This window comes from Vipera berus (genome assembly GCF_964194415.1).
Source record: "Vipera berus genome assembly, chromosome: 1".
In the NCBI taxonomy this organism is placed as follows: domain Eukaryota; kingdom Metazoa; phylum Chordata; class Lepidosauria; order Squamata; family Viperidae; genus Vipera; species Vipera berus.
Window position 1 is genome coordinate 228,734,357 of NC_138202.1, and position 17,045 is coordinate 228,751,401.

At 40.7% G+C, this 17,045-nt stretch overlaps 1 protein-coding gene across 5 annotated transcripts in view; it reads left to right on the top strand.

Moving 5' to 3' along the window:
* Positions 1 to 162: 162 nt before the first annotated feature.
* FBXO9 (F-box protein 9) overlaps positions 163 to 17,045 on the top strand; it is a 28,579-nt gene continuing 11,696 nt past the window's right edge. Inside the window, exons 1-8 of one of the 5 annotated variants that reach the window (XR_014024702.1) lie at positions 163 to 503; positions 5,042 to 5,149; positions 5,491 to 5,643; positions 6,311 to 6,368; positions 11,045 to 11,144; positions 14,049 to 14,176; positions 15,172 to 15,286; positions 16,460 to 16,578. Coding sequence is in view for 3 of the 5 variants with exons in the window: in XM_081314602.1 (XP_081170728.1) it covers positions 501 to 503; positions 5,042 to 5,149; positions 5,491 to 5,643; positions 6,311 to 6,368; positions 11,045 to 11,144; positions 14,049 to 14,176; positions 15,172 to 15,286; positions 16,460 to 16,578 (784 nt within the window). In the remaining 2 variants the exon portion in view is untranslated. The remainder of the gene's footprint in view (positions 504 to 5,041; positions 5,150 to 5,490; positions 5,644 to 6,310; positions 6,369 to 11,044; positions 11,145 to 14,048; positions 14,177 to 15,171; positions 15,287 to 16,459; positions 16,579 to 17,045) is intronic. The other 4 variants (XR_014024703.1, XM_081314602.1, XM_081314603.1 and 1 more) reach the window with 4 other exon arrangements.

The following is a 17,045-nucleotide window of genomic DNA, read 5'->3' on the forward strand; positions in this document are numbered from 1 at the left end:
TCCCGGCGCCGACGGATTTACCCAGCTCCTTTGCGAAGCTTAGCGCAAAATATGAAGGGAATGAGTCACAGGGACCGCGCGCAGCCTTCTGGGAAGCGCAGTCCACGTGAAGTTCTCCACTCCTTTTCTGTTTATATTGGTCTAAGCGCATGCGCACTCCGCTGCTTCGTCTGCTCCATCTCGTTCGGCGGCTGACGTTCCCTCGCGCGCTTTTAATCGTTCCTCGTTGTCTGAGAAAATGGCTGCCGTACGCCGTGCTCGCAGTGACTCCCGCTGCGTAGTTCGCTTTTCTGACCGAGAACTCTGCTAAATTTGCTTCCCTGCTTGGTACCCGTTCGAGAGGGAGGTGAATAAGAGTCCAAAAAGAGACCCGACGGCCCTTGAGAAGGAGCGGAAACCTTCAACCAACCGGAGAGGCCGCCCTAATTCGAAACGGCCAGAGCTCTGCAGTCGGACGAGAGTGACAGCTGGACGGACGGCCTGGCTCCCTCAGCCTCAGCATGGTGAGGGGAGGGGCTGCCGAGCGAGTGCGCGTGACGAGAGCGCGAGAAGGACGGGGGGGGGTTTCGCGCGCTAACAGACTGTCGTTGTGTAGCGGATAGGTAGGCCCGCCCTCAAGAGGGGGCGACGGGCAAGAGGGAGACGAGGCAGTCGATACGCGAGGCTCACAATCGCCTCAGTTCAAGCCCCTCATTGAACGTTTGTGGAATGTTATAATTTGAACGTGCTTCGCGAATAAAGAAGCCTCTCGTTAACAAAGTACGCAACATAGCTTTAGGATATGTATAGATCAGGGGTAGGCAACCTCGGCTCTTTTGTGACTCATGGACTTCAATTCTGGGAGTTGAAGTCCATTAGTCATAAAAGAGCCGAGGTTGCCTACCCCTGGTATAGATAGATAGATAGATACGCTATACCTACATATATATATATATATATATATATATATATATATATATGGAAAGATACGCTATACCACAGGTCTGCAACCCGCGGTTCCCGAGCCGCATGCAGCTCTTTCAGCTGTCTCCTGCGGCTCCCAGTCCTCTGCCATGTGCAGTCCAAAAAAAAAAAGTGGGACTAAAAAAGTTCAAGCAATCAATTCAAATATGCAGGGTAGGTGCATATCTCGCCTTGGCTCCACTTTTCAGTCAAATCCTGTTCTGCGCATGCGCGCATGTACGCACATGCGCACTCATTTTTTGCGGCTCCCAGTTTTTCCTTTTGTGAGGGAACCAGTTCCGAGTGGCTCTTTCACTGTTTCAGGTTGCTGACCCCTGCGCTATACAATTGAGCACGCTATCCAGTTTACAGCGCAATAAAGATTTAGGAGGCCGAGTTATGCAGCAGCAGTCTTTTAAGTAGATTCGATCGAAAAGACCAAAAATACCCATCCATCGCCAGAAGGTGTTGAAGTTTTTAGCTAAATAAGCGGTTTCCCCATGATGTCAGAAACAGGTGGAGTAAGATGCTGGATGAATGCGGTTCAGGATGTCAGAATAGAAATAGGCGCTTGTTTCTAGCAAATCCCTGGGAAGCGCTAGCAAGAGACTAAAGTGACATCTGCGTGCTTGCTCTCTTTTTCACATGATTATTTTCAAGAAAAAAAATGGAATATCACCTTAATAACTTTGGCAAAGTTAAATTGTTTTTTAACAATCAGACAGAACCAAATTAATTAGATGGGCACATCTAGTTTAACTGATTTGTTGGTCAAGCTGTAGTGAATGTGCATTTACTGAGACTTTTTGCCACCCATTTGCCAATTCTATGTGGTATACAATATACGAAATAAAATTTTTAATAAAAACTAAAATGCCTTAGCAAAACCAATAAATATAGACTTGTCTTTGACTCTTTAAAAGGTCTGTTTTTTGTCATCTTCTGAAACATCATGGAAGAGGCTCACCTAACTTGGTGTTCCAGTGGGAAGGGTCTATTGCTGAGAAAATCAAGCCTCTGGGTTCCAGTCCCCTAATTTTTTTCTGATCTGGAGAATCCATTCTCTAATAGATCATGTAGGTAGTGCAGATTTTACATGAAGGAGATTGTTCCAAAGGCTACAAAGGCCCAAGCAGAAAAATGTCCAAGGTTTTGACATCTGCTTCTGCAACAGCATCAGATTGATACTTCCCTCTCAGAAAAAAGTGGAACTACTTCAAAACTGTTTCCAGTCCCCCTCTCTTGCAAGCAGCTCAAAAAGATACCATGCTGTGATACTGAATCTTGCAGAGAGGTCTACAGGAAAGGAGAGTGCATCACAGCTGTTTCAAGTTGCAACTACAAAAACAAGTGCTCTGTTTCATGTCTTGTTTAGAAAGGATCCAGATAATCTGTCTGCCTAGCTTCCTTTTCTGCATCTTTTTCAAGCAGTAGTAGGTTGGATAAGTGGATCCAGGGAAGTATTTTTAAGAAGTTTAATGGCTGAAGGTATTATCCCCTCTTCCTTTAGTAGTGCATTGATTATCAGCTGAGTCCATGTGCTCCAGTTTTTGTTAGAAGTTCCCATTGGAGAGCAAGGATCTAATTTGCATGTAGCTTCACCAGGCATCTGCCTTGAAGAAATACCACATTTCTTGGTTTACAAATTACAATTTACATACTGCACCAAGTTAAATCTAAACTCTGTTAAAAACTCTTTAGTTATGTACAATGTATAAATTTGATTGTCTCTCTTCCCCTGTTTCCTGAGAGGTCTTACAATTTAAATTCATGGAAGTTCATAGAAAGCCCTGAGAATTATAAGTGGGACAGAACGTTGTTTTACAAATTGATTAAAGAAATAAAATAATTGAAATACAATATTCTCTTTATAGAGAGAGTGAAAAGAATGCGAGTGTGGGAACATCAGACTTGATGGGCCTTTTAATGGAACAGTTTTTTAAACCAGGGATAATGCACATCTCTATTATTGCTTATCATCTAATTCCAATGAAGCAGTTAGCTTTCATCAACATTAAACTTGATAACAGAGATGAAGAAGAACAAGTTGAAATTAAATCCAGACAAAACAAAGGTGCCTTTGGGAAATAGAAAGCTGGACTTAGAGAGTGCGGGAAAACCTGTTTTGGATGAGATTGCCCTCCCCCAAGGGGATCAGATTTGCCATTTGAGAGCAGTCCTAATCTGCAGGTGAAGACTATAACAAGACACATTTACATATCATACCCATTCTTTAGTTATAATGTGTCTTGAGATCTGCAGTATGTTTATCTGTCCTTGAAGAGTAGTTGGAAATGGTAATTGGTGCAAAAATGCAATAGATAGGTTGTTGTCTGATACAAGGTACAAAGTTCAGACAATGCTTGCAGTGAAAGATTTGTATTGGGCTTGATTATTTGAGGTACTGCTTTTCCTACTGTGAATCTACCCAATTATTAAGATAACAAGGAGACCTTTTGGAAGGTTACTCTGCTCCCACAAGCTCACTGATGTGGTACCTCCTCTTGTAGGACATCAAAGCTATAGCTCTAAGTATCTGTGTTCTGCAATCTCCCATCCATGCTACTACTGGATACTATTTTGTCAGCAGGATTATAGAATTGGCTTCAACACGCAATGACAATTTTTACTCTTATCTTAGAAGGAATCAGTTTTCCAGTTGTATACTGGCAAATTTTGAATGCATACACACTGAACATCAGAAATATTTGTTGAGTTTCCTACATTGTGGTAATGCAAAGCTCAAACATCTGAAACAGTTCTGAAATTTTAAGTGAAGCAATAAAAAAAATCCTTAAAACTAACAAAATAAACAATTACACTGACATAATAAAATCAAGAGGCAGTCTAGGGCACGGGTGTCAAACTCACAATGTCACGTGACGTGTCGTGACGTATCGTGACTTTTTTTCCATCGCCAACAATGGGGTGGGCACGGTTTCGCCATGACACATCCAGCCCATAGGCCAGCAGTTTGACACCCCTGGTCTAGGGGAATAGATACATTGTCAGGACATGGCAAAACCTTTGCATTATGGAAGTTTTTGTAATCTTCAGAATCAATTTATTCCCAGGGTGGATATTTTTTTATTTTTTTATTTTTATTTTAATTCCATTTATATCTCGCCCTTCTCTGAAGACTCAGGGCGGCTTACAAACTTAGCAGTATATACCACAGGAAATACCTACCTCCATAACATTAAAGGAATTTCAGTAAGTCATGGAATCACTAAGACATCCTATTTATTTATTTATTTATTTTTGGGACTTATATGCTGCCCTATCTCCCGAAGGACTCAGGGTGGCTAACAACAATAAAAATACAATAATACAAAAGTTAAAAAAAGAATTAAACTAGCAGCCCCAATAATAAGTTAAAAACATTTTAAAAATTCCTGTCAGTCCAGGTCAGCCTGATGGAAAAGGAATGTTTTAAGGCCGCGGCGAAAGGACTGGAGATCTGGGGCCATCCGGAGCTCAAGGGGAAGTTGGTTCCACAGGGCTGGCGCACCCACAGAGAAGGCCCTCCCCCTGGGGGGTCGCCAGCCGACATTGTCTAGCCGACGGCACCCTGAGGAGGCCCTCCCTGTGTGAGCGCACTGGGCGATGGGAAGTCGTTCCCGGCAGTAGACAGTCCTGCAAATATCCTGGGCCTAGGCCATGTAGGGCTTTAAAGGTAAGTACCAACACCTTAAAACTCACCCGGAGGGCAACCGGTAACCAATGCAGCTCACGCAGGAGGGGTGTAATATGGGAGTATCGGGATGCTCCCATCACTACCCGCACGGCCGCATTCTGCACTAGCTGGTGGTCTTTAAGGGCAGCCCCATGTAGAGAGCATTGCAGTAATCTATACGGGAGGTAACAAGTGCGTGAGCAGGGCATCTATCATAAATATAAGGATTAATTAGGCCTATATTGAAGCGATTAGGTAACCTAGGGATAGGCATAAGTTGTTTAGGGCTTTTCATTAACATTGCAAATGTCTGAGCAACTGATTAAAATGGACCATCTCTAACAAATTTCTTGATTATAGTATGTGATTTTAGGATTTTAATATATAATGACTTGGAATACTAACATGATCTTTCTTCATTAGGCAGAAGGAGAAGAAGATTGTTGCTCTGACATAGTAAAGGAGGATGACAATGACAGTTCTGGTGAAGCAAATCTTGAGGTGTGCTGTTTTATCTTTACTCATAAAGTCGTATGTACAATTTTATTCTTTATCCCATGTGCCTTTGTACTTTTGTCTCAACACTTTAAAGCTTTCCTGTATATTAGTTTTACATGGAAACAGTTTTATTTTGGGGGATGCAGCTACAACAATCCTGAAAATAATTATTTTTCATAAAAATAATTGTTTATTAGGGAGCATGAAAAATCAACAGTAGAAAAATATTTCTATCCATGTGACAGAAATACTTCATATTCTTGATAGGAACATATATCCCTAAAATGCAGTATTCCTTTTTCTTTCTATCTGTAGAACTTCAGCTGCTGCTTTTTATAATGTTTATTGATCATTCTTCAAAAATGGATTTTTAGGCAGAGCTTCAGATGTTCAGAGCCCAGTGGATGTTTGAACTTACCCCAGGGGGAAGCTCTACAGGTCTGGAAACTCGATCCTGCAGAACAAGAGGTTCTTTATTAAAGACCATAGATACCAAAGGGAAACTCGAACTTGCAAAAGAGGAAAAGGTAAACAATTTAAACCTCCTAAGAGCCAGGGTGACACAGTGGTTAGAATGCAGTATTGCAGGCTAATTCTGCTGACTGCCAGCAGTTTGATTCCCACTGGCTCAAGGTTGACTCAGGCTTCCATCCGTCCGAGGTCAGTAAAATGACCCAGATTGTTGGGGGCAATATGTTGACTCTGTAAACCGCTTAGAGAGGGCTGTAAAGTACTGTGAAGTCTAAGTGCTATTGTTATTGCTATTCCTAAACTGCTAACATTCATCATTTAGTATTTCAGTATGTACCTATTTTTTTATTTCTATTCTTACAATTGAGCTGTATCTTATTGGAATAATGCTGTCAGGATTATGAGGAGAAAAAAAAACTTGTCCTGAATTCCTTGTATACTTGTTTGAATTTATGTTCAAAGAAGTAAAGGCACAAATATGATTAAAAATAAGATCAGATATTGAAGTAAAAAATACAGGATTGCAGTGCACTAAACTAATCAGTTTAGGTCCATAATTAGGTTGTTTATTAAAATTTAATTAGCCATGGAAAACTGCTTATGATTTTTTAAAAATTAGTATTTAAAAAAAATACTAATAGAAGGTTATAGTTCATTTCTTAAGTTAATTTTCTTTGCCTATATGTAAGGTATTCCAAAAACAAATGACTAATTTTTGTGCAGGCAAGAGAACTATTCCTGAAGGCAGTGGAACAAGAGCAAAATGGGGCTCTTTATGAAGGTAATCTATTAATGTCATATATTAATTTTTTGGACCATGCTCCTTCTCAGATAAAACCATTTATTGTTATAGTGAAAACTACAATATAAAGATTAATTACTAAGAGGCAAAGTGGTTGTCATGGCCCCAGCATATAATTTGTGTATATACTGTTGTTCTCTGGCATATGAGAACATCACCCCATCTAGTAGCTGGGGACAAATCTTTTATTGAGGGGTTCTTGGTGCTCTTTGAACTTGTTTTTCTTGCAGACAGTTCATTACCCAAACTAGATAACATCATCAGTGCTAGTAAGGAGTGCTGTTTGCTGTCAATTTATATTCTAGCAGCTTGCCTGTCAGTGTTAGTGGGAGTGGTCTTAGATATTCTTTGATTGGGCTGTTTGCTGTTGGCTTCTTTGATAGTTTCTTGACTGGGGTATTGTTTACTTGGTTGTTGGTCTGATGTTAACCTTGGGAGTTAATGTATTCTGATCTGGGTGCTGATTGCTGGTGGAGAGATATTTGTGTCTTTTTGTTCCTTTTTGGGCTGAGTGATAGTCTCTTTTGCATAATCTATAGATGTTGTTAATGCCTGTGTGTCTATTGATGGCTGATTTGTCAAAGTGCCAGGCTTCCAGAGATTCCCTAGTGTTTTTGAACTTGGCTTGGTCTAGGATGGTCATGTTTTCCCAATTGAAACGATGGTTAAATCTGTATGTTGTGAAATTAAAGAACTTTCATCATGTCTTCTGACTGCTAGTTAGTGTTCTTGGATGTGTTTTGTCAGTCTTCTGCCTATTTGTCCTACACAGTGGTTGTTGCAGTCCTTACACTGTACACTATATTGTAGATGACTCTTGTTTTTTCTTCTGGGATTGTTGGGTCTTTTGGTCTGCTTAGGATGTTTTGAAGGGCTTTCCATTTTGTTGGAATATGATGTATAGATGCTCTATTTCCTTTTTCTATTGTTCCGAGTTGCTGCAGTGTGTTTGGGCTCATCTAAATAAAGTCCTTACACAGCTTCTGTTGTGGGAGGTTGGGCTGTTGCTTTGGTACATAGTTACTACCACTGATGATGTTACATAGTTTGGGTAATGAAACATCTGCAAGAAAACAAGCAAGCTCAAAGAGCACCAAGGAGCCCCATATCAGCTCTTAGCTACAAATATAGTATTCTCCTTTATTAAATCCTTTATTGTTGGAAACTGATCTGGCCCTTTAATCATCCCTCATTCCAAAAACAAGCACACTTGAAAGATGTCAAGCAGCTGTTTCTCTTCCACTTTTCTTAGTGCTGTGGTTCTGCAGTGTGTCATGGCCCTTCTGAAGAGGGTCTGGACACTGCTTCTTTTGTATGTGGTGGGGTGGTTACTTGCAAAGCTGAGGATCTGGTATGCGTGAGTAGGTTTGCAGTAGACATGGTTTCCAGTTTTCCATTGTCTACTCTATGGGATGCGGTGGCTCAGTGGGTTAGGACGCTGAGCTTGTCGATCAGAAGGTCGGCAGTTTGGCGGGTCGAATCCCGAGTGCCGCGTAGCAGAGTGAGCGCCTGTTACTCGTCCCAGCTTCCGCCAACCTAGCAGTTCGAAAGCACGTAAAAATGCAAGTAGAAAAATAGGGACCACTGCGGTGGGAAGGTAACAGCGTTCCGTGCGCCTTTGGCGTCTAGTCATGCCGGCCACATGACCACGGAGACGTCCTCGGACAAGCGCTGGCTCTTCGGCTTTGAAACGGAGATGAGCACCGGCCCCTAGAGTCGGAAACGACTAGCATGCATGTGCGGGGGAACCTTTACCTTTTACCTATTGTCTACTCTCTTTATGTTGATGTCAAGAAATGAGAGTCTTTTGTCTGCTTCCTCTTCATTTGTGAATTTGATGCCAGGGAATATGTTATTGAGCAGTTGGTCTATTTCTTTAATTTGGGAGTATTTGATGATGACGAAGGTATTGTTGACGTAGTGTGTTCAAAAGTTTGGTTGGATGGTGGGTAGGGCTATGGATTCAAGTTGTTGCATGGCTGCTTCTGCTATTAGGCTTGATATGGGTGAGCCCATCGGGGTGCCTTGTATTTGCTTGTAGATTTTCCCAAGTATGTGTTGAGGCATAGATACAGAAGTTTCATGATGGTTTCTGTGGACATGGAGTGTTCTGTGGTGGAGTCATCTTTGTGGGTATGGTATTTAGTGAGTAGGTGATGTATGGTTTGTTTAGCCAAGTTGATGTCAGTCAAGGTAAAGAGTGTGGTGACGTTGAAGGAGACCATGTTTTTTTCCTTGTTGATCTTGGTGTGGTTGATGAGTTGGAGAAATTGTTCTGGGGAGTTTATTGAGTGGCTTGAGTCATTGACCAGGTGTCTGAGAGTTTCCTCTGCAGGGTTTTTGCTAGTTTGAACATCAGTGTTGTGGGTAGAGACACAATTGGGCATAAGGGGATCCCATTCTTGTGTATTTTGGGGAGTCTGTAGAACCTGGGCGTGGAGGATTCTTTTGGCTGCATGTACTTCCTCTCTAGTGGTATTAGCTTTTTACTTTTTCCATTTTTCTTGGGGTGACTTTTATTTTCTTCTCTAGCTAATTTGTTGGATCGTTGTGGATTATTTGCTAGGTGTCGGTGTCATTTAAATGGTTTTCAGCTTTGCTGATGTAGTCTATGACCACAGTTCTTTGTCTGATGCTTTTGTCTTGTTTCAGTTTCTTTAGTGCTGTCTTCCTCTCTTCTCCTTTTGGCTGAATATTTAATTGTGTCTGTTGCGTTGTACATTGGGGATAATTTTTTGCCTGATGTCTGGGGATAATTTTTTGCCTGATGTCTTGTTTTTCTTGGCCCAGGTGGTTCAGTTTTAGAATGGATTCAAGATTGGCTAGGAATTCAATGGAGTCAGCATCTTTGTGGTTGAAATTGAGGCCATGTGTGAGGACAGTCTTTTCATCATCTGATAGAGGTCTCTAGGGTAGATTTCTGATCCATAGTTCTGAGTTGTCATCTTATGGTTTTGGGGTGATGGCATTGAGTTTCTCCTATAGTAAGTAGTGTTTTTGGGTTTGTGTTTTATTGGCATTCCTGTGGATCTTGCTTTCAAATGGTCTGTCAGGTCCTCTCCATTGGAGTTGAGGCATTGCGGGGGGGGGGGGGTTTGTCGGTGATGCATTGGTATTTTTCCAGGCGGTTGTGAACATCAGTGATCATGAATCAAAGCATTTTGCATCCATTTTGAAAAGCTAGTTTCCATTTCTTGTGAGTGTTTGATCAGTGGTCAGTAGCATGTACTTTTGGGGGTTTGTGGAGGCATTCATGGAGGAAGTGTAGCTGTTTGCGGGTCAATGATCATCTTGTAGCAAAAGTCTCCAAGCAGCAGGCAAGTCTGACCGTTGCATTCCCATGTAAGTTGGCAATAGTGCCGAATATCTGTATACTTCTGTATACAATTCTACATGGGAGAAACATCATGTCAATTGAAAACCAGAATCCATGAACATCAGCTGGCAGTCAATCGCCTCGATTCCAAATCCCTTATTGCTACCCACACTGACCCCGAACAGCACCAATTTGATTGGAGCAATACAAGAATCATCAGCCAAGCTATCACCCACCACGCATCCGGGTTTATTGAAGCCTGACACTCCACAAGCAATTCTATCAACAGACATATTGTCTTACAACCAGCCTATGAAACCCTGAAAATTCAAATCAATTGCACAACCAATCAACAAAATCACCAATCTTCAACCAACCCACGCAACTCCCCCAAGCAGCACTTCATCTCCCATACTTGACTCCTCACAAGACCCTCACCTGACATGACCCACACCTGACCCATCACTCACCTGATGTGACCTCCCATCACAAGACCTGATCACACGAAGCCCTTATAAGCAGAACAACACCAACACTGACTTTCCCTAAATTCTGTAGAAGATGTTACCTTGCCTGGTAATGAAATGTTGGAAACCAACCCACAAGCTCAGAGAATGAACCTCCACACTCAGATAATCTGTGTATATACTGTGTATATGTTCTCTGGCATGTGTTGAGCCTCATCTAGTGGCCAGGCCACTAGATGAGGCTCCTAGTTTTTATTTCCAAGAATATTTGTGGTCTTCATGTATTCAAGCAAGCATCTTGGGATATTGGATGATAAGGCCACAATCTCACCAGTTTGCTTTACAGTGAATGGGTGCTTTATAATTGGTCATACTATTCAAGACAGTGGCCAAAATATGTTCTCAACATTTCAAATGTGCTAAGTGGTCCAAGAAACTGCCAGTTTTATTGTTACGTTTTAATCTTGAGAGTACTTACCTTGACCTGACAATTAATTAGGCTACTGCTAAGCTTGTAAGCCGCCCTGAGTCTTCGGAGAAGGGCGGGATATAAATGTAATAAAAATAAAATAAAATAAATAAAATAATTATTCAATGATCCTTGTTGCTGATTCAATCCATGGCTCTACTCCCCCCCAGGTTGGTATGGAAATAATTAAATATTTATGTATTAAAATGGCCTGTAATTAATAATGGCAATTGTATCTTCTACCATCATTTTTTGCAGAATATATTTTGAGTTTATAGTGCAATAACTAAAAGAAAAGTTGCATAAGAACTCTGCTAATGCACTGATTTTTAAAAGTTCATTTTTAATATTTATTCCAAACTGCATGTACAATCAATTTAAATAAGATTGTTTTTATTTTTAGCTATTAAGTTTTACCGTCTGGCTATGCAATTGGTCCCAGATATTGAGTTTAAGATTACCTATACCAGATCTCCAGAAGGCGACAGTATTGGGAAAAGCTAGTAAGTATACATGTATGCATATATTTATTTTATTTTTTATTTATTTATTAGTTTTTATAAACCGCCCTTCTCCCGAGGGACTCGGGGCGGTGTACAGAGGAAGGAAGGTATGCAGACCGAACAATAAAATAATAAGAAACACTAATGAACACAAACTGGGACCCCAATTAACGTTATCATGCCAGGCCAGCCTGCTGGAACAGGAAAGTTTTTAAGTCGCGACGGAAGGTACGGAGGTCAGGGGCCATCCGGATTTCGGTTGGTAAGGTGTTCCAGAGGGCTGGCGCACCCACTGAGAATGCCCTCCCCCTGGGGGCCACCAGCCGACATTCCTTGAGCGGTGGCACCCTGAGGAGGCCCTCTCTGTGGGAGCGCACAGGACGGTGGGGTGCTGACATCGGCAGAAGGTGCTCCCGTAGGTAGTCCGGACCCATGCCATGTAGGGCTTTGAATGTCATTGTTAGCACCTTGAACTTCACACGGAAGGCAACCGGAAGCCAGTGCAGCGCACGGAGGAGAGGTGTGATATGGGAGTATCGGGAGGCTCCCAAGAGTGTCCGTGCCGCCGCACTTTGCACCAGTTGAAGCTTCCGAGTGGATCTCAAGGGCAGCCCCATGTAGAGAGCGTTACAATAGTCTAGGCGAGATGTCACAAGGGCATGGGTGACTGTACGTAAGGAATCCAGGTCCAGATAAGGCCGTAGTTGGCGAACTAGTCGAACCCGGGAGAAGGCCCCCTTGGTCACAGCTCCAATGTGGTCTTCCAGGGAGAGCTGCGAGTCTAGGAGGACACCCAGGTTGCGGGCCCTATCAACAGGGGGAAGTAACTTGTCCCCAATGTTAAGCAGTGGGACGTTCTGAATCTCCTGGCTTGCCGGTACGTACAGCCATTCAGTCTTGTCCGGGTTCAGTTGAAGCCTGTTTCTCCCCATCCATTCCCGGACCGCTTTCAGGCAGCGGGACATCACGTCTAGGGCATCACTGATATTGTTAGGAGTTGAGATAAAAAGCTGGGTGTCATCAGCATACTGATGGTACCCTACTCCAAAACTGCGAATGATCTCACCCAGCGGTTTCATGTAGATGTTGAACAGGAGAGGCGAGAGGACCGACCCCTGAGGGACTCCGCAAGCGAGAGGCCTCGGGGTCGACCTCTGTCCCCCTGTCAGCACCGACTGCGAGCGACCCTGGAGAAAGGAGGAGAACCAACGCAGAACCGTGCCTCCCACTCCCAGTCCCCTGAGGCGTCGCAGCAAGATACCATGGTCGATGGTATCGAAAGCCGCCGAGAGGTCTAATAAGACTAGGACAGAGGAATGGCCCCTGTCCCGGGCTCTCCAGAGATCATTCATCAGAGCGACCAATGCCGTCTCCGTGCTGTAGCCTGGCCTGAAACCCGATTGGTACGGGTCTAGATAAACCGCTTCATCCAGGATCTGAGGAAGTTGGTGCGCCACCACGCTCTCAACAACCTTCGCAAGGAAGCGAAGATTGGAGACTGGACGAAAGTTATTCAAAGAGGATGGGTCCAAGGTGGGCTTCTTGAGGAGAGGTCTCACCACCGCCTCCTTCAAGGCGGTGGGGAAGTGACCCTCACTCAGAGAAGCAGAGATGACCGCTAGGAACCAGCCTCGTGTCGCCTCTCGAGCTGCATAGGCCAGCCAGGAAGGGCACGGGTCCAGTAAGCATGTGGAGGAGCTCAACCTTCTCATAATCCTGTCCACTTCCTTAGGAGTTACAGGATCAAATTCTTCCCAGATGACGTCGACAAGACTGTCCATGTCTTGTTCTTCCATCTCAGCCCAGTTGGAGTCCAGACCAGTTCGAATCCGAGCGATTTTATCCAGCAGATATTGACCAAATTCCTCGGCTCGACCCTGCAAGGGTTCCTCCCTCACCTCTTGGTTTAATAGGGAGCGAGTCACCCTGAACAAGGCAGCCGGGCGATTATCTGTATATATGTATATATATATATATATATGTAGGTATTATTTGAAAAAGGTGTACTCGGTATATATAAGGCTGTTCTAGGTCTCAAATTACCACTTTTCTAACAGAATTTACTTTGTCCTATACTATTGGTGAAGGAACTAGAAGAAGCAAGAAGGGAATATTCCCAAACAAGGCAAGAACAATGTGATACATTCAGTTATTCCAGTATGGGAAATCCAATATGAACTGAAGGAGCCAACTCTCCTATCACAGTAAGAAAATACAGAGAGTCCTCGACTTACAACTATTTATTTAGTGACCATTCAAAATTACAACAGCACTGAAAAAAGTAACTTATGACCATTTTTCACACGACCATTGCAGCATCCCTATGATTACACGATCAAAATTCAGATGCTTGGCAACTGGCATGAATTTAGATTGTTGTAGTGTCCTGGGATCATGTGATCACCTTTTGCAACTTTCGGACAAAAGTCACTGGGGAAGCAGATTCATTTAATAACTCTGCTACTAACGTAACTGCAGTGATTCACTTAACAACTGTGGCAAGGAAGGTTGTAAAATAGAGCAAAACTCATTTAACAACTGTCTTGCTTAGCAACAGAAATTTTGGGCTCAATTGTTTTATTCTTTCATTCTCAGGATCCAAATGTTTTGCCTTTGTAGTAATAAAACCCTTTGAAAGATTAAAAACTTGAAAAATGGCAGTTGGGAAAATCATTGCAGCATTCTCTTTTACTGGTTCTTGTGTCTTATTTGCAATTCTGGGAAGCTGTTAAGGCAATATATGCATCAATGTGTTCTTCATGTTTGGGAACATTTCCTTTGCCAAATACTAATCAGTATGTAAATGTAAATATTGACATTAATGGCCTTTAACATTAACAGGGTTAATCTGTTCATCTGTTGTATTATGATTTTCTGGTCTCATATTATGCCTGTGTTTTCTAGCATTGAAGATAATGAGGATGATAGCAAAATGGCTGACCTTCTCTCTTACTTTCAACAACTCACTCTTCAGGAATCATCCATCAAATTGTGTCAGCCTGAGCTTGATCTGAATCAGACTCATATCTCAGGTAAAAGAACATTTTCTGTAGGAAATTAGTGGGCATATTTTAGTACAGAAGACCATGAAAGGGATGTTCAGTAACCATACTGAACAGGTGAAAACTGTTTGAGATGTTTAACAGGAACTGTATAGATTTTAGCAATAAAAATAGTTCTTTCATTGTTACAATTAATATATGTTGCATGCTTAACATAATGCTTTCCTGGTAGTAAATACATTTAGCACAAGAAATTTATTCTAAATATAGGGATCTATAGATTTTTTTTGTTTAAAGTTATCTTATAAACTATAAGTTATGTTTTATACTAAATTTCACTGGGTTCCTCATTGAATGCTGACTTATAAAAACAATCTGTTAATTGTAACAATAGTTGCTGTAAGTGCTTGTTCTGCAATTTTAAATCTAACAATTAAAAAAATGAATATGTGCTGTTACCACACATTTTGTTATCTGAAATTGAAAGAAGACAATTTCATGTTTAGATATTCACATCCATTGTTATTAGAATACTGTACATTAGAATTGCACTGTACATGTAAACATGTTGACATGCAGAGTAATTATTTTTGTAAAATGAATGATTCATGAAAAATTCAGCAACCTGCAAAAATAGCTGCTTGGATAAAAATATCATGCTTAATGTAATTTTTTTTTTAAAAAAACTATATTTGAAGATGCATTAATGTTTATTTAGTATAATACAGTACCACATTAAGGGTGGAATCCTTTGTTCATCCTTGGAAGCAGAAGGGACCTTTCCCTAAAGCTTCTCAGGTCCCACCAAAGTTACTCTGGAGAGTTCAGTGATTCTCCAGTTGCTTTTTGTTGCTTGCTTACTTTTGGTACCAAGGACTAAAAGAGGGAGGATAATTAATACCAGCATTAGATTCCATCCCAAGTCAGTCATTTGGATGCCAAGGAGCCTCCCCCACATTTTTTTATAGCATGGATCCAAATCAGACTACTGGAATTATTCTAATTTTTACATTTTTTCCCCATAGTGTTGCCTATGGAGCTGTTAATGTATATTTTTCGATGGGTAGTTTCCAGTGATCTGGACCTGAGATCTTTAGAACAGTTATCATTGGTCTGCAGAGGTTTTTACATTTGTGCCAGGTAAAATTGAAACTATCATGCAATAAAAATTTCATTTATCTGGATAAAAGTGAGTAATTTTAGGATTTTTGAAATAAATGGTGACAACCAAATTTTTGTGGTTATAAAAATAAGGTCTTTACTAAAAATTACTTGAGTTTTTCAAAGTTTTAGGTAGAAAATGTGATCAGTTGACTAATAATACAAAGTATTTTTTGAAGAAAAAGCTTCACTAAAGCAACTAAAAACTCATTTTAATTATCAGGCATCACTTCCAGCCAATTAACAAATAAACCTGTTAGTGCAAAATAATACATTTATTCCTTAAAAGTGTTTAAATGAATTACTATTACTGCAGTTAATTAATGGTTTTATAAATGCAAGTTATTCAGTGACTTAATTCTTTTAATTTTGTTCTGAAAAACTAAGGTCACCTTAAGATTATAGTTTAAAATCATGAAAGTAAAAAAATATGAAATAAAAAGTATAAAAAAATCAGAAATTTATGAAAATGTGAAGATTAATGATGGAAAGTAGTGATATGTCTCCATTAATGGAACAGTATTGAGGCAATTTTTCTCTAGTTCCCTAATCATCCTTTGTATTCTCCTCTGACAAATTTATTGGAGGTTTGCAGGTTGGTTCCATTTCAAACAGTTGATTTCATTCCATCTGTTAAACTAATTGAATTTGACTATTCATATCAATTTGGGGGAAAAAGTTGTTTTGACTTTCCTATTCAGTTTGATTCAGTTCAAAGATATGATCAAAGTGACTTTGAATTAAACCTCTGAATAAAACTGTGCTGAGCCTATTAATGTATTCCTTAAAGTTTTGTAACCTGAGAAGCTCTATTATTCTGATATGGCATGTATAACACTTGTGCAGTTATATATACAGAAAGAGGGGAGTTTTAAAGGTAATTCTGGCGTTGCTTGTGATATTTGATTCTAGTCAAGTTAAAAGCATACGCCCATGCACACATAGAGTATAAAACTGATACAGGAGAGAACAGGATGAATTAAATCTTATCAAGGAGCAATTTTCCAGAATGTGTTCAAAATTGAATGATAAAGTCTCATTTAAAGACACTATGCAACCATTTGCAGTGTTTGATAACCAGTAACATACAATACTTCTGATACTCTTGTTTGTGTTAACATTTTTATAATCAGATTACACTCTTTTTTCCAGGGACCCTGAAATCTGGCGTCAGGCTTGTTTGAAGGTTTGGGGCAGGACATGTAATAAAATGGTTCCTTATACCTCATGGAGGGAAATGTTTGTGAAAAGACCTAGAGTTCGATTCGATGGTAAGAAATAACATTGTTGTAATGATAGTCAGGAAAGACAGGGGTGGTATAATTGCCGCAGTAGTTCCTGATTGTAAATATATTGGTTGGAAAAGTGACTGGCATGCACTTGGGACTACTAACAATGATTGGCATTCTAAATATATACTTTGACCTTAGAACACAGTCCCACTTAAAGAACACATAATCACCTTTTTAATCACCTCTCACCAAATAGAATAATTGTGATATTTGGGTTTGATGAGATATTCTCTGGGAAGGACCTTTCCAGGAATTGCGAATGAAAGCCTCCCGAAAACAATTGGTGTGGCAAGGACACAGTTTTTCTGGATAATAAGGAAATTTTTCATTGAATAAGCATGTTTCAAAATTTATGTGTGTGTGTGTGTCCAGAAGCTGCATTGCAATAAAGGACTGGATCATGAAAATAAAAACAAAAATAATTGAATTATTCATTAAAATAACTG